The sequence below is a fragment of the Acanthochromis polyacanthus genome, chromosome 5, assembly GCF_021347895.1.
Source record: "Acanthochromis polyacanthus isolate Apoly-LR-REF ecotype Palm Island chromosome 5, KAUST_Apoly_ChrSc, whole genome shotgun sequence".
Lineage (NCBI taxonomy): Eukaryota > Metazoa > Chordata > Actinopteri > Pomacentridae > Acanthochromis > Acanthochromis polyacanthus.
The window spans coordinates 12784512-12809887 of NC_067117.1; the positions used below are offsets into that span (position 1 = coordinate 12784512).

General features: G+C 38.0%; 3 protein-coding genes and 1 long non-coding RNA gene across 6 annotated transcripts in view; 1 reads left to right on the plus strand and 3 right to left on the minus strand.

Moving 5' to 3' along the window:
• The window catches only part of LOC127534190 (uncharacterized), a 14887-nt gene extending 6986 nt beyond the window's left edge, over nucleotides 1-7901 (plus strand). Inside the window, exon 2 of the long non-coding RNA XR_007942214.1 lies at nucleotides 7008-7901. This is a non-coding gene — a long non-coding RNA (uncharacterized LOC127534190). The remainder of the gene's footprint in view (nucleotides 1-7007) is intronic.
• Nucleotides 1-10628, minus strand: part of LOC110955268 (aminoacylase-1) — an 11031-nt gene extending 403 nt beyond the window's left edge. The window contains exons 1-15 of one of the 2 annotated variants that reach the window (XM_022200195.2): nucleotides 10487-10628; nucleotides 10031-10177; nucleotides 7263-7327; nucleotides 7053-7157; nucleotides 6865-6959; nucleotides 6592-6668; nucleotides 5480-5569; nucleotides 3036-3092; nucleotides 2847-2920; nucleotides 2706-2755; nucleotides 1462-1606; nucleotides 1296-1364; nucleotides 1140-1219; nucleotides 392-452; nucleotides 1-235 (exon numbers count right to left, since the gene is read on the minus strand). The exon at nucleotides 1-235 is cut by the window's left edge and continues 403 nt beyond it. In XM_022200195.2, coding sequence (XP_022055887.2) covers nucleotides 71-235; nucleotides 392-452; nucleotides 1140-1219; nucleotides 1296-1364; nucleotides 1462-1606; nucleotides 2706-2755; nucleotides 2847-2920; nucleotides 3036-3092; nucleotides 5480-5569; nucleotides 6592-6668; nucleotides 6865-6959; nucleotides 7053-7157; nucleotides 7263-7327; nucleotides 10031-10157 — 1260 coding nt within the window. In that variant the 5' untranslated portion in view covers nucleotides 10158-10177; nucleotides 10487-10628 and the 3' untranslated portion in view covers nucleotides 1-70. Of the gene's footprint in view, nucleotides 236-391; nucleotides 453-1139; nucleotides 1220-1295; nucleotides 1365-1461; nucleotides 1607-2705; nucleotides 2756-2846; nucleotides 2921-3035; nucleotides 3093-5479; nucleotides 5570-6591; nucleotides 6669-6864; nucleotides 6960-7052; nucleotides 7158-7262; nucleotides 7328-10030 lie in introns of both variants that reach the window. The other variant, XM_051948752.1, reaches the window with a different exon arrangement.
• A 1346-nt stretch (nucleotides 10629-11974) lies between these two features.
• Nucleotides 11975-16073, minus strand: abhd14a (abhydrolase domain containing 14A). Its single transcript, XM_022200197.2, has 6 exons — nucleotides 15711-16073; nucleotides 15275-15376; nucleotides 14731-15011; nucleotides 14365-14480; nucleotides 13582-13817; nucleotides 11975-12901 (listed from the first exon to the last, which is right to left on the minus strand). Exons 3-6 carry the CDS (start codon nucleotides 14991-14993, stop codon nucleotides 12710-12712), a joined length of 807 nt encoding a protein of 268 aa, XP_022055889.1. The 5' UTR covers nucleotides 14994-15011; nucleotides 15275-15376; nucleotides 15711-16073; the 3' UTR covers nucleotides 11975-12709.
• A 587-nt stretch (nucleotides 16074-16660) lies between these two features.
• On the minus strand, nucleotides 16661-25348 carry hyal2b (hyaluronidase 2b). 2 transcript variants are annotated; one of them, XM_051948751.1, is made up of 4 exons: nucleotides 22714-25348; nucleotides 20223-21202; nucleotides 19463-19552; nucleotides 16661-19372 (listed from the first exon to the last, which is right to left on the minus strand). In XM_051948751.1, exons 2-4 carry the CDS (start codon nucleotides 21171-21173, stop codon nucleotides 18983-18985), a joined length of 1431 nt encoding a protein of 476 aa, XP_051804711.1. In that variant the 5' UTR covers nucleotides 21174-21202; nucleotides 22714-25348; the 3' UTR covers nucleotides 16661-18982. The 2 variants fall into 2 exon arrangements, with proteins under 2 accessions (XP_051804711.1, XP_022055885.2); XM_022200193.2 differs by lacking the exon at nucleotides 22714-25348 and adding an exon at nucleotides 21748-22272.
• Nucleotides 25349-25376: the final 28 nt, after the last annotated feature.

Genomic DNA, 25376 nt, shown 5'->3' on the forward strand with positions numbered 1-25376 from the left:
AATTCCTCACGTTAAATATTCAGATCATCAGTGAAATATGTTTGAGAGAGGATTAGAAAGGAAGGCTTCTCTAAGCCTCCTCAGGAAAGGCAGAAACACCGGCGAGAGCTGGGATGAGCCTCTCATACACGATGATGCCTTTCAGGAAGACTTGCTCATTCAGATACTCGTTGTGATCGTGCAGCAGGATTGGTGTCCGATTCATTGGAGAAAAGCCAATAGCTGGGATACCCACCTGGATTCAATAAACAAACAGAACTCAAACACAGGAACTGTTTTCTCCCACTGATGTCAAATGCCATAATGAATGAATGAAGAGTCAAATGACTGGACAGTCGTAAAAGGAAATGTCTTATCAGGCCTATAGTCATAAATACTTAGTTATACTCACCGCTCGGATGAAGCGGCTATCTGTGGCAGCTGGAAAGATCTCCTTTTCCAAAGTCATATTCCTACAGTACAGATGTTGACATGAGACTGGGCTTATGTGGTAGATTTGTCAGGTAAAAGTTTCTGAATAACCAAAACATATGCTAAAATGTTCTATAACCTATTTTAGAGTAGTATCTAATGCATGACCAAAAGGTCTTGTATATCTCCAGTGGAATGCAAAGTAGGAGCAAAATGAAAAAATCAGCTTTCCTACAGATGCTGCAAGGAGTAATTGTGGACTAAGCAGTTCTGTACAGACACTAGAAAAGGCATTGTGAGAGCTGTGTGAACATTTTCAGCTAACGTGTGAAGAGTCATGGCGCAGATGTATTAAACAGGGTTGTGGAAGCAGAAATAGAGGATGTAAAAATCTTATTTTATTATACATTAATACAGCAGATACATTTCATTCTTGTAATATCGGAGCATTCAATTGCTCATCGACTGTACAACGTGAAGCCTCTGTTGCTCAACAATAAAATGACTGTACAGAAAATTCACATAGACACTGATAAAGGCAGCTGTAGATCCAGATGGAGCCAAAAAACGAGGTTTAACTCATCAATACATACTACAGCATTCACTTCCTTTTTTATTTTATGTTTCAGCAGAATATTATGCTATGTACTTAACCTGCCTTGTTTTTGCAGCATTCTAAGATGCGTAATGAGATGCACTCCGATAATGTAAAGGATGAGTCTACTCACATCGCCTTGCAGGTGGCACTGAAGGTGCTCCACCAGGGATCATTCTCGTCTGTCGATGTGACGCTCTGGTTCATGTGTTTCTGCAATAGATGACAGCTACTTCAGTTGATTGAACAAGCAACAGGAGTTTTGCAACTGAGTGTTAAGTACACTGACCTGTGCAAACTCATAAGTGACATCTTCTCCTGCTTCCTTACACCACTGCTTGATCTGTCTTTCAAAGTCCTGGTAGCACAAAAGTTTAGACCTTAAAGTAGAGTCAACATTGACCCAAAGGACTCGACTCTGTGGCTGAAACATGTAAACGTGCATGTTTCCACACCTGTAGGTTCACTGTGGGGGGGATTCTCAGGTCAAAGCTGACGTCCATTTCGGCTGGGATGACATTGTAGGCCACGCCACCTTTGACCATGGTCATATTCACTGTGGTGACATCGCCGAGTGTGAAACATTCACTGGTATTTAGCCTGACACACAGACACAAGGTGGTGGTGAAATGAAAGCATTAATAGTGCAATAAAATCTTAAGAAGACCTATGTATTTCCAAGACTAACATTAATAATTAGGAACTTTGAACCATGATATTCAGCTTAGTCCTCTAGAACCAATATGAAATTCTCTGGTTTTGCTCATTGCTCTGTGACACAAACGCTGTGAAGCCACCTGATATTTCTTTTGAATAACCATTAAAATACTTAATGTCATTAAACTTTTCTCAGTGACGACTCTGTAGCTATTTCAAAATAATGCAGACACAGTGCTCTGACTGGTATTTTAGCTTAAACAGAGTGAGCTGCCTTGAGTTACTGATTTCCAAGAAAGTTTTCTGGTAGCACCAGGTGTAAACTAAAGCAATGAACCACCTGTAAATTAAAGTGCTACCACATGTCCCTGTGATGGAAGAGACTAACTGATTCCAATCCAGAGATTAAGGTATTTAAAAAAAAAAACAATCTTGCTGAGTGTAAACACCTGCTAAATGTATCACACATGTTTACAGCCTGCCTAATAGCATCCCAATTTCATGAGTTTCACTTCATTTTTAATGTTATTACCCTGTTAAATATGCTTTGCCACAGGTGGGACATTACTGCTGCAGCAGTCTAGTCCATAAATCAGGGCTGCTTAATTTTTCAGCTTTGAACATGAATTAAGCATTTTTACTGTACAGATGGTTCATTAAAACATGTTAGCAGTGTTGCTCTTGCAGGAACCAGCCATAAATAGACCCACAATCAAATGAAAACACCTCCTGCACAGTTTCAATCATCAAAATGTCAAATTTAGAGATTTTGGAAGAAGGTTTCAGCATACTGATGATAGCCAGTGCACTCAAAGAATCACAGAGGGGAACTTTCATACTGGGACTTCATGTGAGGAGTCACAAAAGCAGATAATCAAACAAAGTGTCATGCATTTTGAAAAACTTATCGCTGCAGACTAACCCCAGAACAGTGCATTAATGAGAAATGTATCCATCTTTATAAAATCTGCATTGTATGACAATGAAAACAGTTTTATTTCGACTTAGACAGACTTTATTAAGTCGGCCTAAACTGTCTTACCGGTGTTTCTCCTTCTCTCTGAAGTCCAGGAAGGAGTTTATGACATGCCGCTGTAAGGCAGCAAATAGATAAGTGTTGTCACTGACACCTTCTATCAGTCCTTGTATCAACAAGTTCAGAAGTAGATAACTTGGCATTTACCAGCTTTTCAGCAGCTGTATTCTCCACAAATCTCGATCCGTGACCTGGTTTGCCTGGGCAGTGGACCGTAATCCCTGGAAAGCAGAAATTATTAATCTTGAGAGTTTAAAAATGCTAAATTAAAATCTGAAGTTTCTTGAAACTGATCTGATAAATGGATGCCTTGTGTTCTGTGTGATTTGTACTCACACCAGGGGTTCCTTTCACCATAAAACACAGTGAAGGCCTCACCAGGATTGGCCAGACCTATAGAACACACACAGGAAAACAAATAACGCTTTAAGACAGGGGTGTCAAACATACGGACCGTGGGGCCAAAACTGGCACAACAGAGGGTCCAGTGGATGACTTTGCAAAGTGTAAAAAAGATGGCAAGTTTCAGGAGCAAATCAAGCAGTGAGTAAACTTACTTCATGCAAAACTCTGCTTCAGACACTTTTGCACCCTGAACATATAGTTCTGTGAAAATGAACACTTACTGTGGAAACATTTTAAGACATTGAACATTGTGCATTATGATGTCAGTCAGCAGCTTCAGTTCAACAGAGTTCGGTTTGGAGGAACGCTCTTATTCATGCACTGCCACAATTTTTATGCATTTTTTAGCTACAAATTTTACACATTTACAAGGCAGAGGGACAATTTAACATTCTTTCTTAATAGTTCACACTTAGGTCTGTATGGTGTGGTGTCATGAATACTTCATAGATGTGGAAATGAATGTAAATTTAAAATAATCTCTACATCTTGAAAAATTGTTTTGATCATAAAGTAAATGCTCCTTTGTAGATACATTATGATCTGTAATGTGTAAATGATAAACTGAGGCATAATATTGTTGAAATTGCACTTATTTTTCTTAACAAGATCCAGGTTGTTCATAATGTTTTGTAAAAGGATAGTTCATTTCACTAAATGTGAAAATTTTCAGAATGTACTTTTCTGCAGTAAAACAAAGGGAAAGTTTTGGAGTTGTCGTTATTTGTCGGTTATTATGCTCTGATTTTACTCATCCGGCCCACTTGAGATCTAATTGAGCTGCATGTGGCCCCTGAACAAAAATGACTTTGACGTCCCTGCTTTAAGGTAACTGTAAGAAGGACACAAAGTGGAGCAAAAGACAGACGTTTATGATGTTCATATTAGAAACTACATCAGCCCTCCTTAACATGCCAAACCAGAGATTGAAATTCCTTCATTCATACTCATTTACCTTTAATTTATAAACATTGGTAATTACATTTCATTTTAGCTTAAAGATTTCAACTCAGAAAAGCACATTCTCTCTGACTCTGTAGATGTCAGACTTAACCAAACATTGACTAATACTTCCACAGCCATGGCCATAAGTTTGGACACAGCATGACTTATGTCTGTTTTGATGTCTATTACAGAACATAACTAATATTTTTTGACAGCACCAGTTTAATTAGTCAACAAATCAACAAGGGATATGATATTATCAATAAATTCCAACAATTGGAACAACTTTGTTCCCAAAACATAATATTAGAAGAAAATAACAAAAAAATGCAGTACTTTCACAACCGAATTTGGTAAGAATAACAAAATGACACCAAACTCTTTTGATTTTTTTTAAAATATGAAACTTAATATAGTTCTCAGGAGTTGTGTACTGTATTGTAAGTGACAATTTTGTGGTATTTTCTAAGATTCACAAGCGTCATGATACTTGTGTCCAAACTTATGGCCATGGCTGTAGGCATGTAGGTTTATTTTTTAAACAGATTTTTTTTCCCCCACATTTCAGGAAAATGTGTTAGCACCAAAGTCCAGACGTTTAGACTCTTTTTCCTGGTTATTCTGTAACTAAGTAGGACAAACAAAGTAATGCTTCTCAAGAAAGAAAGTAACCAATAAGTTCCAGTGTTACCAGACAAGTCACTCTTGGGCACCTTCAAAGTTATGATCCACAGCATTAACTGCATCTAGCTGGCAGACTTTTTGTTATTTGGTCATTTATTAGGATTCCCATTAGCTGTGCCCTTAAGCTCAGTCCGTCTTCCTGGAGACAATATTAAAAATATATAGATTAAATACTGCATCAAAGTACATGACCTCTGTGTGCCATAAAGGCTTTGGAGCTACTAAAAAAAAAATTATCACGTTATGCCTGCATTAATTTGTATTAAATCTCCCACCTCTGTCTGACAAGTCTTGATATGAGGAGAAGGGGGAGAAGACACCACAGTTTGGTTTATCTTTCTCTAAATTCTTTGTCACCTGTAAATGCTCTATAGAAGGATCCCCTGCCAAAATAAAAATTATAACAAAAGCTAAATTATCATCCCACTTACAAGTGTATTTGCGGTCAGTTAGCGTAGCTTCACCAGCACTGTTACTAGTCATGAAGCTTGGAGCACAGGTGTTGTTGCTATGGTTACCTGCAGCTAAATCCTGTTAGTAGCGCAATTATTTAGTAGTAATTCTATTTTTAACTTAACTATTTAAAGTGTCAATTCAATATTGTTCTGATGAGTTAATTATCTGCAGACATGATTTGCACTCGCCAAACAACCCAGTTTCAACTCACTGATCGACTGAGGCGACTTCAGTGTTCAGACTTTGATTCATTAACTTTTGCTAAGTGTTGCCAACAGTTATTTATTTACCTTCATCAAGGGCAAAGCCAATGTTTAATTTTTGAAACTCGGGATGCTTCACAAATGTTTCCATTCCCTTGTGACCTCCAACTTCCTCATCTGAAAAGAAAACAAATATACATATGAAAACAAATGTACACATTGTATTTGCCAAAGTCAAATCATCATTTGTCAAACTTCTCATATCTGGCATCAAGTTTAACAACAGCTGCATAAGGGTGTAACAGATTGAATTCTAATTAACGGCCCCCATTGCGTCGTCAATCATCACAGCTGATCAGATGTCTGCTCATGCTGGGTGGAGTTGTGTGACTGATATTGTAACGCCACCAAACTTTCCAAACCAGTGCTCCGAATGCCAACAGGCACAGCGCTGATTTGTGCTGAATGGGGTGTTGTTTCAGTTCAATTTATGGGGATGTGAATCAAAGCCTTTGTGTTTTAAACAAAACACCACTATTACACACATATTGACTATGACTTGCAGTGGTTGAATCTGAATGAAAAAGGTCTTGTACCATCTGTACCGATTCTTACAAACAGATCACATTGAAGCCTTTGTTCCATCTCCACCCAATACTGCTGTTTGGTTATAAACCAAAAGAGACAGAAATGTTTTTTCCACACATGCAGGCTCTGCAACACACCCACTGATTATGATCTACTGTGTCTTGTCTTCACTTCGATGGAAGACTGGCAAATCCAAGAATGTGTTCGGGGTTTTATGGCAATCTAGAGGCTCTGGTAGTTCAACTTTGACTCATTTGGCCAATGGAACACTGGTCTACTGTGTTTTTACATTCTGAATGTGTTTTTTTGCTATGTTTAGAGCATTATCATACTACAAGACTGCAAACTGTAGCATTACTTTGTCTACAGTTTGCGATCCCTGATCAATATGCATTTACCTCCTCCAATCATACTAATCTACATGTGGGGCAACTTTATCAAACATAAAAGTAATGCATGAGGCTGTATCATAACAACTTAATGAAAAAAAAAAGCTAAAGGGACAGAGAGGAAGTTGTCCATTAAGTGCCTGTATGTCTGCATGAACAGTGTGCAGAGACATTACAAACAAATTATAAGCAAAGAAGGAAGGAAGCAATGAATTATCATACCAGGAACAAACATTAAATGCACAGTGCGCATCGGTTTCCATCCCTCTGCCTTCAGTCTTCTGACTGCCTGGATGTACCTACAGAAACAACAGCAGACAAAGCAGATATATGACAGAAACAAGAAGTGGAGTGTGAAGTGACAGTAAGCAGGCTGAGTGAGCGGGTGTTAAAGCAGGTGTTGCTCATAGAACATGAATACAAGTGAAGATCACAACAAGACTAGAGCACAAATCCTGTTTAGTGAAACAAGTTATCAAGGCAGTTTATACCCACTGTATAGTTACACATTTCATGTCCTGTGATCCCCGGGCATAAATGTTGCCCTCTGCATCTTTGAAAGCACTGAAAGCATCGTATTTCCAATGTTCCTGGAGAAGAGATTGATATCAAATCTATTTTTTTCATGTGTATTACAGGTAAAAACAGGATTGCAACGCCGCAGACAGAGGCAGACGCTATACCTGGAAAACAGGGACAACATCGGTGTGGGAATTCAGTAAGATGGATTTCAACGTGGGCTTCGTCCCTTTCCATGTCATGATCGTTACAACTCTGCCTGGACAGACCTAAAGGGAGAGGACATGACAGATAGGAACACTTATCTGTCATGGCTCCACAGCGTGTAAACAACTGTCTTCAACGTGCGTTAAATTACCATCAGTGGCACACACCTCAATCTTTGTTATGGGAAGTTCAAGCTCCTCCGCTATTCTGTCCAGGAACTTAAGAGCAGCATCTATAAATGAATAAACAGATAGCAGAACAGCCTGTTTAAAAATTAATAATTGAGTGAAATTTCTCAACTCCTGCTGCTGCTTGTGCTGGTATCATTGATCGTCAGGAAGGTCACAGAAAGCCAAGAAAGAAAATCTCACTTTCTCTTGTCACCTATGAAATTTTCAGATTTCAGTGTCAGACGGCTGCCATGTTTCACCTTCAAACTGGGGGTGTATTCTGAAAAAACAGGGGTTTGGTTTTGTCTTACAGGATGCCGCTAACAAAAATGTGTTGCCTACTTGGCAGAACAGCTCAGCTTTTAAAACAACAAACTTGACACATAACTGGCAGTGGTCAATGCCTAACTGAAGCAGATAAGAAGTGAACTTTGATAAATGACAGAACAAAAGATGATACAACTGTCACTGACTTTTACTCTTTAAAGAGGTAGAAGGATATGTTATAAACATATTAGCAATGCAATTGTATTACATGTGTATAAGATTATATGTGTAAAAACAGTATTTGATAATCATGTTTAAAGGTTCTATATTGTGTCCCTTTATAGCAAATGAATAAAAGTCTAGCATGTTCTCAGTGTGTGTCTTGATTTTCATCTCAAAATACTGTAAAGATAGTAATTTAACCATCACTGTCTAACCCCTGGTTTTAGTAGTGTTTTAAAGGGCTGTTTCAATGTCTGTTGGTTTAAATGAAGCTGAGCTACATTACCTTCTGGAAGAAAACTCCGTCATTATGCTACAATTAAAGTGTTTTTTTCCACACATGCACACTAGCAACACAACCACTGCTAAAGATCTAGTGAGGCTTGCTTTCACCTCAATGGAAGACTGAATGACAGACAAATTCAAGAATACGTTTGGTCTTTTATTGCTATCTCAAGATGGCTCTTGTAGTTCAAGTTCAAGATAAGAAAACACCCTCTGCGCTTGTGATTGAACAGCTCATTGCTTAGCGGTGGACACAGAAGTAAATGAGTTTGTGAAGCTATCGTTTTATCATTATACACTGAAATATCTGAACATTTACAGGATTACGGTTTTAATGCGTGTGGACAGACAATGCTGTGATTACAAATATATGTATTTTAGCAGTGCAGAGTGTCTAACAACAGAAATTTAAAAAACATGTCAATGACAACAGCTTTATTGGAAATTTGGCTGCATTAAAGTACACGATATGTGAGCACAGAGTGCTGGAGGGATGCAAACAGATGCAAACATTGGCTGAGATTAGGTTGCACTGAAGCACAACAAGCAACATGAAAACAGGTTAACTAACATGATGTTTGCTTGTTGGATGCAGCTTCCTATTCAGAAAGACTCACCCAGGAGCTGCAGGAAGTGAGGAGGCATGTTCATGCAAATTTTTAGCTGGTTCACTATTGGTTCCTCAGTTTTTGCATAGAAGCTGGATAAAAGTCTTACTGGCTTGTAAAGCTGACAGACCTATCTACTCAGAGTGGGCTCGAGGAATGGCAGTACAATGCATATTCATGGTTCCACAGCTTTCATTTTACATCTCAGAGAAAAGTTTCAAAAACTCTCCTGCATACTGTCTAACTTGCAAAAGCGCATTTCTTTTGTGACCTATTTGTGCTATAAGTTCAAATAGGGCTGGCTCCAAATATCCGAATATTGGATCATTGTGGTCGTATCCGAATACTAATTTTAACATCCAACTGCTCAGATCTCTTCTCTTCCCACACTCCAAAAACAGTTCGCTAGAATGGGTAAAATCTTAGAGCATAAAAGTTAAAACCTCTCAAAGGCTAACAACCACATAATCCAAAAAACTAGACTAACGGGTAGGGCTGTGTACCGAGCCCCAGTGCAAAGCTGTTCAAGGTGTGAAGGAGGCACTGCTCTTAGTGCTAAAGGAGGAGATAAGTAGGCTTTGAAAAGTGTGATTTTGCTTCACTACAGTTTTCCAGACAGTGTTGTTGCTTTGCATGTAAGAGCGGAAAAACAAGGAATCTGCTGAAACATCCAGCAAAAGTTGCATTCAGATGCACATACAGGCAGAAAAATGCATAGTTCAACTGCTTAACTTGTAGTTCATCCCTCACTAACCCAGGTATGTTATGTAAGAAGCTCAGATAGACAGTTAAACTAAATTACATGAACACTCATGCAGGAAACCGGCAAAAACATGTTTGGATTGTTGTTCAGTAATTCAGTTTCAGTATCAAAGCTCAGAGCTGGGGTGATTTAGGGATTTGAGAGCTGCAGACAAACTTTTCCCCCTCTTTTTCCAATCAAATACTGGTATTGACAGTGGCAGTACTGTAACTGTTTTCTTAACTAAAATGATTAATATTGCACAGTGAAAATGATGTGATTTTTTTGTTGTTGCTGTAAATAACTACTGCATTTGTTTTACATTTCAATGATCAGATAAGTAGCCCAACAAAGCAATCTAAATACTGTTTAGCTTTAAACTAAACAAAGAGGTAAGCACCTTGTCATTACAACACATTAATTAATACAGCATCTATGCAACATTAATGCATGAATATTTCCAAGCAAACCACAATAAAATTGTTTTTTTGTTGTTTTTTTTACTATATGACAGCTTTAAATTTAAATATAGAGACACAAAAATAGTAACTGTGCAGCTAATCACAGTCCTTAAAGCTACACGTCAAAATCTAACGGTCAAAAGGGCTTGATTTCCGTGTACTGTGAAGGAGGCATCTCACCGTAGTCCGGCTCCGGGTGGACAGTCCTGAGGCGGAGGTATTCTCTGAACAGACCCACGGAGGGGTCCTCTGCCCCGGGAACACTCTGTCCGCCGCCGACACCTGGACCCTCTTTGTCAGGCAGCATGGTGAGATTTATTCACACCCCTGAGCACACAAGAGACAAAACGCGACGGTTCGTGACAGGCCAGGAACATGTGAAAAAACACCTACTTATTGTGTCCTTTCTGCGCCACACGAGTGTTTCAGAGTAACGCATGAATCGGTGGATCCGGTTATAGCTGGAGCCGTTCACCTGCTCAGAGCACCTTGCTACAGGACCGGATCTCCGCTAACAGCGAGCTAGCCCGGGGGTAACTAATCTGTTATAAACCTTCTAGCTGTTGTAGACAAACAGGAAGGTCGGTAACGTAATGTCGGTAATTTTAACCTTCTTTAATAGTTGGTATCGCTCACCTTCCACTGTCAATTTGCAAGTCAGACAGGCAGTTCTGGTCAGCTGACCGATGAGCCTGCTGTATTTCAAATTAAGAGCCCGGCCGCTGGAGTGAATCCGCATTTTCCCTGCGAAACAAATGAAGAGTAAATAAACACACCTGGAATGAGCCCTGAGGCTGAAGTTTAAATCTAAACAATATCATTTTCACTTTTCTTGGCAATGCAATGTTTTATTTTCTTGTGTAAAATTTCAATTTCATGTGCGACATCTCAATTACTTTTCTAATATTTCTGTACCATTTGTAAAATTATTGACTACTTCAGTGTCACTGTCCACATTACTTCTTTCTTTTCTCTCCAGTACTATATCCTACTTATGTCTTATTGCTTTGTTGCAAGACGCTGTATTTTTTCAGATGTTGTGTAATTTGTTTTTCTGTCACAATTTCTCTGGGGATTAATAAAGTTAAATTTTTAATCTTATAACATTTAATATTTATATTCATAAGATTGGGCTCTGTGGTCTGACCAAGAAAAAAATAAGGGTCTCTATTAAAATAAAATATATATATATTGAACTGCAGTATTTAGTGAGTTACATCTCTGTTGATTCTGTTAACTTCATCAGACTGAACATCATCAGTGGGCACTGGGCGTGAAGCACCCAGAGGGACATTCAGTACCTCCAAGTCTTAGGCCTCCAGGTCTCTTCTGAAAACCATCTGTGTTGGAGGTGAGTTGCCGTTGAACAGGTGGATTGGTGTAATGTCTGAGTAATGTGAGCGTATGACCCTCACCAACGGTGATGAGCCTCAGGATCCCACAAAAGGATCAGGAAAGCAGTGCTGTGGAGAGGGACGTCTGGAATGACCTGCTGAGGCTAAACAACCCCACATAAGCAGAAGAACATCTGCTGTGCAAGAATACCTTATCTCACCTCTTCGACAATCACTGTGAAGAGGAGACACAACTATTCAGGTCCTTTACATACACTACCAATCAAAAGTTTGGACACACCTTCTCACTTAATGCTTTTTATTCATTTGTATTATTTTCTACATTGTAGATCAACACCGAAGATTAACACTTTTTTGGTTTACAACATAATTATATATGTATTCTTCTATAGTTTTAATGTCTTCAGTATTAATCTACAATGTATACAATAATAAAAACCACTGAATGAGAAGGAGTGTCCAAACGTTTGGCTGGTAGTGTATGTAAATATGCGTACCAATTGCACAGTAAAATTCCTGCAATCACAAGGATACTTTGAAGTAAAAGGCACTAAGGTAGAATACACATTTACGATCAAAAGCAACAGAATTTCTGAGTGTTAATGTGTTACAGTCACAGTAATTGTTGATGCACTAACATAAAAAGAAGACTGAGAATAAAGCTGCACGAGCCTGCAATATACTAAACTTAACAAACAACAAATACAAATACATTAGCTCCAGACGTAGTATTAAGTCAATTATAACATACAAAGCACATCTTTCTTTGTTTTATTTTAAGCAATGCACATATCTTTAAGTTTTTTCATGATTGTCCAAACTTATTGCAAATATATTACGTATAACTTTATCAGCACTATATAAATACATGTGGCTTGTTTTAAGTAGTTTTCATACGGTCCATAATCTTTTATACATTTTTTAATACAGTATGTATCAATTCTGTTTGCTTTTGTGGAACACAGCAAATTTTTGTTAGAAGTTGGAATTGTTACCAGATCTTAATATACAGGACTGTGAAATATGAAGCTAACAGAAGCTATTAAATACAGGCAACTGCTACATCGGCATATTTACAGTTACCTAAATGTCACCTACAAAAATGGCAACAATACATTCCATGTTAAAACATGCAATGAGGGACATGAAACACATGAAACAAGACTCATCACTATACAAGTCTGATGCTATTTTGTTTTTTACAACAAGCTGAGATGAACTAGTCTGGTATTTTAGGTGACACTATGAAATACAGAAAATAACATCCATGATGGCAGCATCTGATTTTTACCGTTAAGTGTAAGATTTTACATGTTAGTTTAAACAGCTACTGCTGTGCCAAAGATTTTTTTTTTCCAGGTGATGACAATATGAGAATAATGCTGATCTTAGTACCTTTTAGCAAAGCTGTCGTCACACTAAAACATCGATTAGAAGCTAAGTCTTCTTCTTTCTTTTTTCCTTGCCTCTCTTTTGTTATCATCCCTGTACCTTCAGTTCCTTGCTACACGTCTCTCTTCAGCGTGCTGAGGAATTCGATCAATCCTTGGTGAAATTCTCTGGGTTTGTCCATGTAGCAAGCATGTCGAGCTCCTTCTAGCTTTAGCACGGAGCGATTTGGAAGTTGTAAGAGGCTCTTCTGGGACTGGGCTCCCAAATTTGTGTCCAGGGCTCCAAACACTATCAGAGTGGGAGTCTGGAAAGCACATGAGTGAGAAGTCAAAGAGGAAGGATATACAGTGTAAAAAGTATTCACACCAGTGTCAGCATACAACAGTGTATAGCAACACACAACTTTCTTATGTAGTTATAATGTAAATCTACTCTTACTGGCTAAATATTTAGTGGCTCTTGTAAACCTACTGCACAGCAATGTAATAATACTGACAGCAGTGACTGACATATGGCAAAAAAGTCCAAAATGTACAGACGTCATGATAACGCAACTAAAATACATCATGTTGATAACTTTTAAATACAGCTCCAACTATTTTTCCCCTTGCAAATTATCTGTTAATATTTTCTTTTTACTGATTAAATATCTGTTTGATAAAAGTGAAGTTTAAAAATATGGACCACTAAAACATAGAATCAGACTGAGTTGATAATGGTAGTAACCATCTCCTAAGTTTAGTGAGGGGCCTCACCATAAATGTAATTTTACAAACTTTCTAACTACGGTGAACACATTGATTGTATAAAACATAAGTGTGTGATTAACTAAAATAATGACAAGTTAATCACTTTCTAACAACACCTATGAAGTACACTTATTTAATTAACACACAGCTATAATACCAATAATATTATATTTGTAAAGATATAAAGTAACTAAAATCACGACAGTCACATCATCATAACCTTTATGTCCCTCACCTGAATGTTTTGGTATTGCTGTGGAGAGTAACTCTTGGTACCCACTGGTGCGATAGGAATAAAGCCGTGCAGCTGAGCGCTGTTCTTCATGAGGAAGGGGATGGAGTAATGCCCACTCATTGAGGGGCTTAAAAGTACTGCTGCTCTGACACCCAAAGACTCCATGAACCTTGATAGCAGGTCCACCCGATTCTGGTCAGTCTTCAGAGCCTCAGAGTTTGGTGATTTGCCATATCCTCCAGGTATAATGTGAAGTAAAGAAAACAGAGTTCTATTTAAGTAACTACAAAATGAGTGAGCTTTAATGCCAATAAACCACACACAACTGCCATTCAAACTTGTGTAATTTGAAATGTGTGTACCAATATTATGGCACAGTTGATGGAACAGAAATAAATAATACACAAACCCAGTGTACACACACCACATAATGTCAATGCCAATATGTCAAATACACACATATATTGTCAAACACAGTATAAGAATTAGAGTTTTCATCTCAGGTATGATAAACTTACATCACATGTACTTGGTTCAGCCCATGTTATAAATATCTTCAACCACAAGAGTGTGCTATCAGCTCATGGAATCTAACCCAACTGTCTACCACAGTATAAAAAAAATCACAAATGGTATTCTGTGTACAAAAAACTAAAGTAGCCTTGTGCTTAGCTTCGAATTTCTGTTAAAGTCCAATTCTCTATCAAGCTTAATAAGTTGATAACACGACGGATTCTACTACTAGTCATTGTGAAATTTTTTTCATATCAACTCAAGTCCTACCTGGCAGGTCCATGGCTAAGGCTTGATATCCATTAGTTGCCAGAAGAGCCATCGTACCGAGTTCCTCCCAGGTTTTAGATGTAAAGGCTTGTCCATGCAGGAGGACCACCTGCAGCCTGCAAGGAGACATAATTTATTCACTCGGGAGTTTAGGACTAGCAGAGGCCATTCAGTTACCATATGTTAGAGCAGCATATTAACAACACTGCTTGTGTTTGTATGAGCTTCCTAAAAGTGTTTCATTTTACAATCCTCACTATCAGGATTGTTCACTCTCTTTGCAAACTGCTTTGCAGATGCGTACAAAGACTAAAGCATACCATCTGTTCAGATGTGTTATACAGGTCTTTCCACTTCTTAGTTCACCTTGGTAATATCTGCCGTCCAGCTGCATCTACAGGTAAAGCTTCTCGAAAGAACAGTGGAGGGTCCCCAGGCAGCTGACCGGTGCGAATAGACACGTTGATGGTTGGAATTGGAGGAGGAGGAGTCACCATCAGCCCTATTCTTTGAGCTTCAAGTGACGGCTCCATGCTGCCCTGGCGGATGGATGGCAGCAGCAGGTACAGCAGTAATGTGGCTAACAACACCAAGCCCAGAACCACAAGGCGGTTGCGCAAGAAATTCATTTCATAAAGGTGATTGATCTGGAAAAAGTAGTAAACAGTGAATTGCCTGAGATCCTACATATTAGTCCTTTGCTTGCTTATTTGTTTCTACAGTACATATTAAAGCAGGTCTGCAGACACCATTGACTCTCAGCAGATGGTTCCATCTTTGCAGTCTTTAGTTCCAAATGCAAAATTACAACATTCTTACAGTAACAACCATCATTGCTACAGACATAGATAAAAAAATTAACAAAATGTCACCATTTCAAGCTCTTCCAGCTTCTCACTCAGTCACTTACCAGGTGATGTCAGTAAAGTCCGTGAGGGTTTAGTGTTCAGGGTTTAGGGTGGAAGCTGGGACTGGGACCATGACAGTGAACCAGCATTCACATCAGCAAGACCTATGTGGAAAGCAGCCATCATCAGTACACCTGCACATGTCCAGCTATTAACTAGCTGATGAAAGATTTTACAGGATTTAAAACTTGAGGTGGCAACAAAGTGAATGCAGAAAACCCAGACAGGAAAACCTCCCGGTTAAAACACTAAACATCTATAGTACTGCAGTGCAAACAGTAAGATAACAACATAGTTTAGCCAAAATCTGCATGAAAGCTAACAGTAGCTCGCTGTGTCGCTCTGCTACTAGCTAAGTCTGCACAATGAGACGCTGTAGGAGGCAAAGTGCATTATGCAACACTAGAGGCAAACATACCGATACACACATATACATACCGACACAGTTAAACGAGTTAAGAATTGACAGGAAGACGAGTTTTTTTCTTTATCACCATGTCTTCTACATCGCTGCTTGTCAGTGATGGGAAATGCTGCTAAAATACTTGGTGGCGGGGATGCTGGTAGCTAATTTAGCTTCTCAAACTGAGAGGATAAATTGAATTTAAAGCCAGCTGTACATTTTTTTCTTACAGAAAGCTTCCTGTCACTGAATGAGAGGCTGCCAATCAACCGAAAAAAATATTGGGTAATAAATGCGACACGAGAAAGTCGAAAAATGCGACTAATTTTTAGGTGTCTATTTGTCTGATGTGTAGTTAATCTTGTTCAGTGTAAGCCGCCTTTTTCTCGTCGGAGCACATTAGGAGCTGCACATAACAACGCTAAGCACAGTACTTCAGTTCCGGCCGAGGCTGAAAGTTTCTTTAAAATATCACAAATGTGCAGTGAACGTGTTTGTTTTTCATTGTAAACTAGATTGAGACACTTATTGTGGTTTTATCAGAAATATTAAAATTTGCACTGCATTTACAGTTTAATATGTTATGAACATTCCCACAAAAATACGTTTGGTGTTGATTTAAAAAATACATTTGTGCTGTTTAGGGTACTGAAATATTTCATACTAATATTTATGCAATGTCAGCCTGCTATTGCTGTTTTTAATTTAACACCTTATTGTCATAAGACAATAAAGCCAAAAAACAAACTTCTACGTGTTAAATGCCACTTTAATAATAATAATAATAATAATAATAATAATAACAAAATAACAATAATCATCATCATTTATAAAGCACTTTTTAAAATCCATGTTATACAGACAAGTCATAAAGATATTTAAAAATATTACTTGAGACAATAGGAGAAACTTAGGAAATAAAAATTAAGGAACATAAAAGTATGTTTCAGGAGGGTGAGAAAATGACAAAGACAGAAAACATATATTTAAAAAAGGTTTTTAATGATGAAATTCTCCAATGTAAAAGGCAATTATGAAAAGTCTTAAATACACAACTCTGAGTCAAATTTGGTTAGCCATAAAAACTGTATATTTTGGCAATTTAAGGCTTCTAAATTTCTTAATGAGTTTAATTATGACTGAAATGAAGCTGATACAACAGAGGGGTGAAGTGGGACAAAAGTAAAACTTGTTTAGCTAAACTGAGGTTTCATCCTGAAATAAAGTTGTGATATTAATCTCATCTCAGTATCTCATGTACAACCAAAAAAGACTCATGTTCACAGTGACTGAGAAAAAAAATGTATGTAGACACTCTTGAATATTACTTAAGGATTTTTTATACTTAAGATATTTTAAATTAATCAAATAAGTAAGAGCAGGACTACCTTTCTAGGTTTTAGTCTGTTTAATAAGATTTATGGAATTTACTGGTTTACAGTGTGATTTCCCTTTGATACGAAAATAAGCTTTTCAGTTATAACTGATTAATGCACTGTGATTTCTGTGCTGTAAAACATATGTATGTTTAAATATATTGGGAAACAAAGCCTTAGATAACCGAGGTTGAAAGCCAAGGGAGGTATGACAATCACAGAAGCACCCACTTCTTTATAGACAAGATTCACAGTGAACACATCTCTAATATGACACATTACATGGGAAAAAATGCTGTATTCTAATGTAACACGGTGACAGTATGCTTTATAGGCTTTTGTATGAAGGGAACAGATGCCAGATCCACCTCAACAGAAGAGTAAAGTGCAGAATTTTAGTTTTCAACATGCATTTATGATACTATGGCAGCACTAGCTGTGCCATTCTGTTTATCAGTTTGTAAAAAACAGCACCACTGGTGTCATTTTTGGTCACTAAATAAAGAACCTGCTGTACAAATATGAAACCGCTCAGCTAGCTTCAGTCGAGCAAATACATAGACAATAAACTAAACATGTACCTCTAGTAGCTATCAACACAGTGTCACCGGCAGGAATCCCGACACAAGCTACAGTGCAAGCAAATAAACTACACACAAAAAAATCTGCTCTAATTGTTGTGTAGGAAGCCAAGTCAGTATTGAATTTCTAAGCATTTGATTTGTTATTCTGGAAATACTGAATCTTTCTAACACAAATGTATTCAAAACATCCCCCTTACATTTTGTTGTTAATGAAACTTCCAACATATCTTGAACAAATGTAAACCAGCTACGGACAGTTGGACTGCATATTTGTTCATTTAAAATGTTTTGACAATCTGCATTATCAAGGCAATTAAAAACTAAAAAAAATGTAAAAGTTTCATTTCCTGTTTTCTATAATTTAACATTTTGACACAGTGATATCCATGGAAAATGAAGGATACCATTAGAATTAAACAATAACATCTTCTCTGTTGGTTTTTAATGTGCTGGCTACACTTTATTATATACAATTTATTTAATAATAAAAAAACTGGGAGGCATTATGGAGGTAATATCAATATAGAGCAGTGAGATGAACACTACTGAAAATGATGCACAAAAATAATAATTAAAGTTTGTAAACAAAGGCAACAGTTAAAAAAGAGCACTTTGCAGCCCTGTTAAGGCACAATTTTGAACTGAAACAGGCAGGTCCAGCCACGTTGTTTCTATAAGCAAAAAAATAATCCAAAAGATCTAAGACTGCATTTAACATCATTTAGAACCTTCTGGCATTATGTTAGTATTATAATTTATTCACAAGGCTATAACACTCAACAGCTTGATCCTAAATCAAATACAAACTATAACGCTACATTTGGACATCAGTATAAAGAAGATGCAGATGCACCAACAAACTGTCAGTAATGGATGCAGCTGGGCATCAAATGTACCTTTCTTCCACTTATTGTTCCATTTCAGTGACCAAAACATAAATAAAACATTTTCTCTACAGAAAGAGTCCCACAATTAAATTATAATCCTGCTGGATTCAGTATCTCAGGTCAGGGTTAGCACAGAAGACATCTTCAGGAGATATTTGTGAGATTCGACATTATTTGATAAGAGTTAGTGACAGTTGAAATACTGATGAACAGACTTTATTTCCAGAAGGCAGTCCTGAGGTTGGAAATCTCGCACTGCAACTTGTCATACACAAATATTGTTGCTCGAGGTCTGAGATAAAAACTGGGACATCTCTGATTCCAGGCCTGAAAACCTGCTGCTGTCAAAGCATCACTATCACTAGTGCACGGTAACTTACCGCCTTTATGTCAGAGAGTCTGAACTGTCCTTTTCAGGGCTGGCAGAAACAGTGAATAGTTTTTGGGCTTCTCAGTTTACTCAGTGGAGCAGGGTGAGGAGTCCAAGAGGGAGTAAAAGGCAAAGAGGCCAGGCCCCAAAGACAGAGGAAGCTCTATTTTGCCCTTTTTCTTTTTGAGCACAGCTATCACCCCTGTATCCACTGTAGCACTGGCACTGGAAGTGTGTGCGGAAAACAGCCAGCTCGGCTTGGCCAGGGACTCCTGTAACCTTCAGCTTGCCACTTTCAGTAGTTATCTGATGTGTTGAGGGGCTGAGATGCAGGTACACATCACTGTCTGGTGCTCGGCGAAGACAGCGGCCGTGGGATTTACACAGCACCTGGCTGCACTGCTCTGCTGCAGTGGACACATTGAGCAGGTACCTGCCCAGCGGTCCCAGAAGATACTGATTTACTGTGGAGCAGCTGACCTGGTGGACAAAAAAGAAAGGAGATGTTAACCTCAAACCACCGAACACTGGGCTATTCAGCATAAAAAAATGAGAAAGTACAGCTCTTACACTGCTGTCTGCATAGGAGGTGTCACCCCAGAAGATCACACCTGCAGCTCCAAGTGCGACACTCTCACCAATGGTGGAGACCAAATCAGTCTACAAAAGATTTACACAGACAGGTCAGCGGTGTGCCACAGAGACAGGATATCTGAGTTCAAATGAAGTTAATAATTTTCCAACAGTTTATCTCACATTATAATAACAGTGATTTACTGTTTTTCAGACAAATTACACATACATTTTAAATCCAGCACCAAGTAGCTGCTATGTGTATTGGACTTCTCATTAGATGTAGATGGAAGGTGTCAGTGACTAAATCATGGTTCACAATTACTGTCAAACTCAGCTGTGTGTTACAAATATGTTCAAGTTGTCAGCATAAGTTAGTTTAGGGTTTACTGTTTATTCTATTTTCAGTAATGTCTATTGCACAATTTTAAAAAAAACTGAAGCACTCAAAAATTAATGAGCAGAATCAATTAGTAAATTTGTCATTTGATATTGAGATTTTCTAGGTTTTCTCAAATGTAGGGATTTCGGGATTCCTCTCAGTTTGATTTCATTGAACTGAATAGTATTTGTTTTTTGGCTGTTTCTAGATTAATTATGAAATATTCCTTTATGGTAGCATTTTTGACATTTATGGATTAATCTAAAATATATTCATTGATTGATCAAGGGATAAAGATAGCAACCTGCCTCCTTGACAATAAATGACAATGGTTGCATAAAACTCTGTGATAAAATGTTTCTGTAACAAACTAACCTCAGTTAGGAGGGTCATCTGACTGATGTACGTAGGTCTTGTATAAACAAAAACAGGACGTGCTAATCCATCTCCAACAGATGCCAGGCGCATCGCCTCCTTCACCCTGTTTCGGACAAAGAGGCGTCCATGCTTTGTAGAGCGTAGTACAGAACCCATGTAGATGGACGGAAAAAATGCCGTACACTCCATCCACAACCAGTTAAGCTGATCGTTGCGGGCCACTTCCACAGCAGGACAGCGGCCAGTGTAGTTTTTCAGGCCATTCCTGTAGTCATGGTTGTAACAATCTGGGAAAAGGTAGAAGCCCCACAGCTGATTGGGCCTCAGATTCTTGGCAAGTCTCAGAGTTTCCAGCATGAATTTTCGAGCTGACAGCTCAAATTCTTGTTGTGCAACTTTCCCCACTTGTTCTGGGGTCCAATTTTGATTCTTTTTGGCTACCATTTCACGAGATTTATTTCGATAGATATCTTTAGTATACCAATTTCTGATCCACAATGGACGCCACTCCTCCCAGTCAATAACAGCCAAGCCTTTTGCATTGCTCTCTCTTATGTATTTCTCCAGACCTTCAGGCATCTTTTCATAGTGCTGACTGAGACTGGCAAGCTGTGGAAGACCTCCATTCACTGCAGTACCACCACGCTCATAATAGGGATACAACCCAAGGCGTTCCTTATAGAAAATAGTGAGATTCTGTCGGACAAAGCCCTCATTGGGAGTTGCGACAATGTCAAACTGGTCCAAAGACAAAGTTACACCATGTCGTGGCGTGCACTCCTGTGTTGGGGCATTCCACGCAAGAAGCACTGGTTTCTGGGAATATAATGGCCATCTTGTCTGCTTTGTATCTGCAGAACACAAGACTGTCCACCATGTAAACAGGGTCAGCAGCAGCCATGGCAGCTGGCCAGCTGTGGTGAGGACAGAGTCTAATACAGCCCCCATGGTCACTGCTCACCTTCACTCCTCTTTCTCTGGAAAAGACAAAGAAATGTTGAGAAATTCTGACAAAAATACATCAAATATAGCTTCAAAGACCTCCATAGACAACTCAGTGAATTTAACGCGTTTCTGATTATATCAAATATGTGAAAAAAAAACCCTAAACCTTTAAATCGACTCTTACGGAATATCTGACTGAGCTCTGGGTGTAGCGAAATACACGTGAACTCAAAGGTAGACTATTTTCAGTGGACGTCTCAAAAATGGAGAAGTCTAATGCAGATTATTAGAAGCTGTTTGCTTATTATTATGCCACCAAGTTCCTCAAATTAACATCCTCTTTCACATACAACGCATACATAATTTTACTTCACACGTCAACTGTGGGAATGTAGATAAGTGCTGCTACAATTAAAATAATATATAGAAAACGTCTACTTTTGGAGTTCTACGACTTTTTTCTGTCTACAAAGTGAGTGAACGTGCTGCAGTTAGTTAGCCACATTAGCTCAAAGTTTCATTGAAACACAGCCGTGCTAACTTAGCTAAAGAGGTTCTTCTTGCGGTCCAGTCTAACCTGTTCTGTTGAAGCCAAGCACAAGGGTTTATTCCACTCATGTAACCGTCGGATAAATTATTTTTCCACCGCCCTGCCATGTGAGAATTAGTCGTTTCAGTACATTTCGATGATTAACAAGTCTGTCTGCTACGACTAAGAAAAATTACGGCAGGAGCGGCAGTAACGGTAAACGTTGAGCAACAACAGATCACTGCATTTTGCTCTTGTGTAGGGGGGTTCAGAATTATTAAAAGACAATAATTTGTCGAGATTTTCCGATTATCTTTGGACAACTTCAGAATTTACCTTATGAAACTAATCATTTTACACTCAGTAATGATCAAAACCTCGTCTGATATAAATTCGAGAGTAAAAATACATGTCAGCGCTGAGCAAAACCCCCCACGAATAAATACCTCGTTAGTCTGTTCGTCGACCCCTGCTCTGTAGGAAGTTTCATTGATAACAGCGACTATTCAAACCCCATTAAAATGTTTCTGTAGCTTAATAAATTGATAAGTTGGAAGTTTTTTTTAAAAGAAAAAGACCATTATTATTCCTAAAAAGATGCAGGCGACTGAAAATGACAGCTATTTCCTTTTCTATACAGTCGCCTATATATAAATACCATGTCATTAAATAAAAGTTATAATACTGTAATGCCCTTTACCTAACTACTATATATCTGTTCCATAAAGTCTACTTTTAATTTAAGGAGGATAGATTTTTTTTTTCCAGTTCTGTCATATAATATCCAGGTCACACCACCCTATTTTAAACCAAATTTGGGTGACATATTCTGTGAACTTTGTGGTATTACAGAAAAATATGATATACCCTCATTTACATATCTACACAACTCACTTGGATTTCTGAGTATAGAAAAGACATAGTCAAAAACATGTTTATGTGATTAAGGCAAATAATATCACATCTGACAAACCAATAATAAATTTTTAAATCTGTCATTTTCACATATCTTACCAGCAGCGTTATCAGCAGTCGATCCGTCAAGGTGTTCAGTTGTTTAAGATCAGGATGAATAAGTACAGGTTAAACTTATTATTCTGCATCATGATAACAGTCTTTGGGGTACTTTTAACAGAACAGACATCTGTAGTTTATTCATTGCTTTATAAATATCCAGGAAACCCCACCTCTGTTTGACATCAGCATGACACATATGCAAAACCACCATATGAAAACTACGTTTCATTTTGAGGAGGCTGCTATAAAGAGAACCAGTTTCATCTGCAGATTTGAAAAATAATTTTAAAAAACTATACTGTTCTACATTGTAATCATATAGCTCTTATGAGGTTTAATCACTGTTTGACTAGTCGGTCTTTTAGAGCAACAAAGCAGTAGTTATCCCAGTAACTGCTTTTTAATTTATCCCAACTTAACTGAATGCTTTTAAAACTATACTGAAACACAATATAAATGATCCTCAGAGAGTAGCTGTGCAAAGTGTAAAGCCTCCATGGGTGTACTGCATATTAGTGCATTAAAATCTATAGATAAGAATAGAATACAGTTCAGCAGCTGCTTTGCTAGTGAATTCAATGTGATTATTATAGTAAGCACAGGTTTTGCAGGGGAAATCAGCTAAACACGATTTCCACTTAACCAGTATTATCTGTGTTTGTCATCAATTTGTCTCTAATGGTAAAAGGTGAGCAAGTCAAACAGAGCCCAAAGAGCCCTAATGCCACCAAATGACTGCAAAATATCTGGACTTGCTGTAGCTTCTAATGCTTGTGCAGCTTGGAAATACTTACATGGTTTACATTTTAAAGTTAAGATTTCACTTGAATTTGGCGGTGAGGACTGATGGGCCAGAAAAAACATAATACAAAATATCTGAAATAGTTCATATATATTGACACATATTTATATACTTAGTACTACACACCTTTTTATTAAAAACAAATAGAAAAACTGCTGGTATTGTAGCATTTTAAGCCACTACCTGCTATGAGTGTTCATGCATGAAACTGCTGCCCCACTCAACCAGAAATCCACTGTCCTACTTTATCCAGCACTGTGAAATTCAGTGGGGTGGTGCTTTAGATCAAATTTTCTTAAAATCTGTGTAGACCATATGCAATATTATGGCTTAAAAAAAAACAATATTACTAAGAGTTTTGTTGAAAAGTAGAGCTCAGATTATTTCCAGTGGTTTATCATTTTTAAAAGAGCGTTCATGAAGACTAAGGCGGTATTAAAAGTGATCCCATGACTATAAATGTGATATTTGCTCAATCAGGACCTCAGGTTTTTGTTTAGAGGAGATTCAGCAATAACAAAAAACAGCACAGCATCCTAAAGCTTAAGTGCTCCATTAAATCTGAGCTGAGAAAGAGAACATGACACAACGCTGACCTCATGTTCAGGTAAACAAGTCAAAGTGCTCCAGAGAGTGTTAATGAATTACTTCAGAAAAGACTTTCTATAATCCCTGTTTGTACTAATAGCAAAGAAAATGCAGTGAGGTGCTTACATTGTCAAAGCATGTTTGTTCATACACCTGACCTTGTTGCTGTGTTACAACCTTTTCAGATCTTATGGCTGTGTAATAAAAGACTATGAGATGTGGTATGTTTGAAACACAAAGAAATGGGAGACACATTCTTCTTTTAAATGATTAGATAAACAATGGCAGCAGTGCCTGTGAATAATGCCCTTTTTTGCATCTTAAAAATGTGCCCTCTCATTTGTCAGCAAAGCCTGAAGGCGGGTGGTTTGCTGAGTCAATTTTCTTAACCCCAATACCGCAATTCACCTCAAGGCTTTGCATATTATTTCAGCTCTGTGAAAACAAACAAAACAGAGTAATTGGAGCACCATGTCTCCCCCAGAGTCAGCTGAAAACGGTACTCGCCCACAAGCAAAAAAATAACATGCATAAAATAAGCACAAAGACTTGTGCAGAGTAAAATCATTTCATAGAAGTAATAAAGTGGAGTGGATTTTGGCACAGACCTTTTTATCCTGTAAGGACAGCAATATCAGCTAGCTTTGTAGAAAACCCTTTCCCATGCACTGATGGCGTTCGCTAGTGTCCCAACTTTATCCAGTCCTCATTAGCAGACGCTTATGTGCACACTTTACCTCCAAACAAGTTTGCCTTTGCAATTTCCTCTGCAGGTGGTTAATTTCATTACAGGTGGAGGTCAGGAGCAAACTTTCCACTACAGGTCTTGGCAGTTCATTTTACTGTTAGTGTTTAAAGTCTGTTATTATGAAAGATTATTTCATAAGCTTGCCAAGAATTCTTATGTAAAGGCTCAGACAGGCAAGATACATTTGACCGACATTTTCCTCTTGCAACTTCATTTCAGTTTGGATTTAGAATGACTGGCTCACTTTGGAAACCTCTTCCAGATATTAATTTCTTAGGAATCCCTAGTTAAATTGATGCGATTCAATCTGACTATCATCACAATTTTTTTTATTAAAATCAATCAGCAAAGTTTGGATCATTTTGCATCATGCAGGTTCAAATTCCTTGACCTAACCACATTGATGTCAAGATGTGGCTACCATACCAAAATATTGTTGTAGACTCCTTTTAGCTTGCTGACATTTCTTAATCCCCAGAAAAAAAACATGACCACTCTGTTCTAAATTGTGGTTACAGCCAG

Coding starts and splice junctions, on each gene's coding strand:
- abhd14a (XM_022200197.2), bottom strand. CDS start 14,993: ATGAATTTCTTGCGCAACCGCCTTGTGGTTCTGGGCTTGGTGTTGTTA. Junction 14,481..14,730: donor GGACGGCAGATATTACCAAG/GTGAACTAAGAA, acceptor GTCTCCTTGCAG/GCTGCAGGTGGTCCTCCTGC. Junction 13,818..14,364: donor CTTAGCCATGGACCTGCCAG/GTAGGACTTGAG, acceptor TTATACCTGGAG/GATATGGCAAATCACCAAAC.
- hyal2b (XM_051948751.1), bottom strand. CDS start 21,173: ATGGGGGCTGTATTAGACTCTGTCCTCACCACAGCTGGCCAGCTGCCA. Junction 19,553..20,222: donor AGATGACCCTCCTAACTGAG/GTTAGTTTGTTA, acceptor AATCTTTTGTAG/ACTGATTTGGTCTCCACCAT. Junction 19,373..19,462: donor CCTCCTATGCAGACAGCAGT/GTAAGAGCTGTA, acceptor TTTGTCCACCAG/GTCAGCTGCTCCACAGTAAA.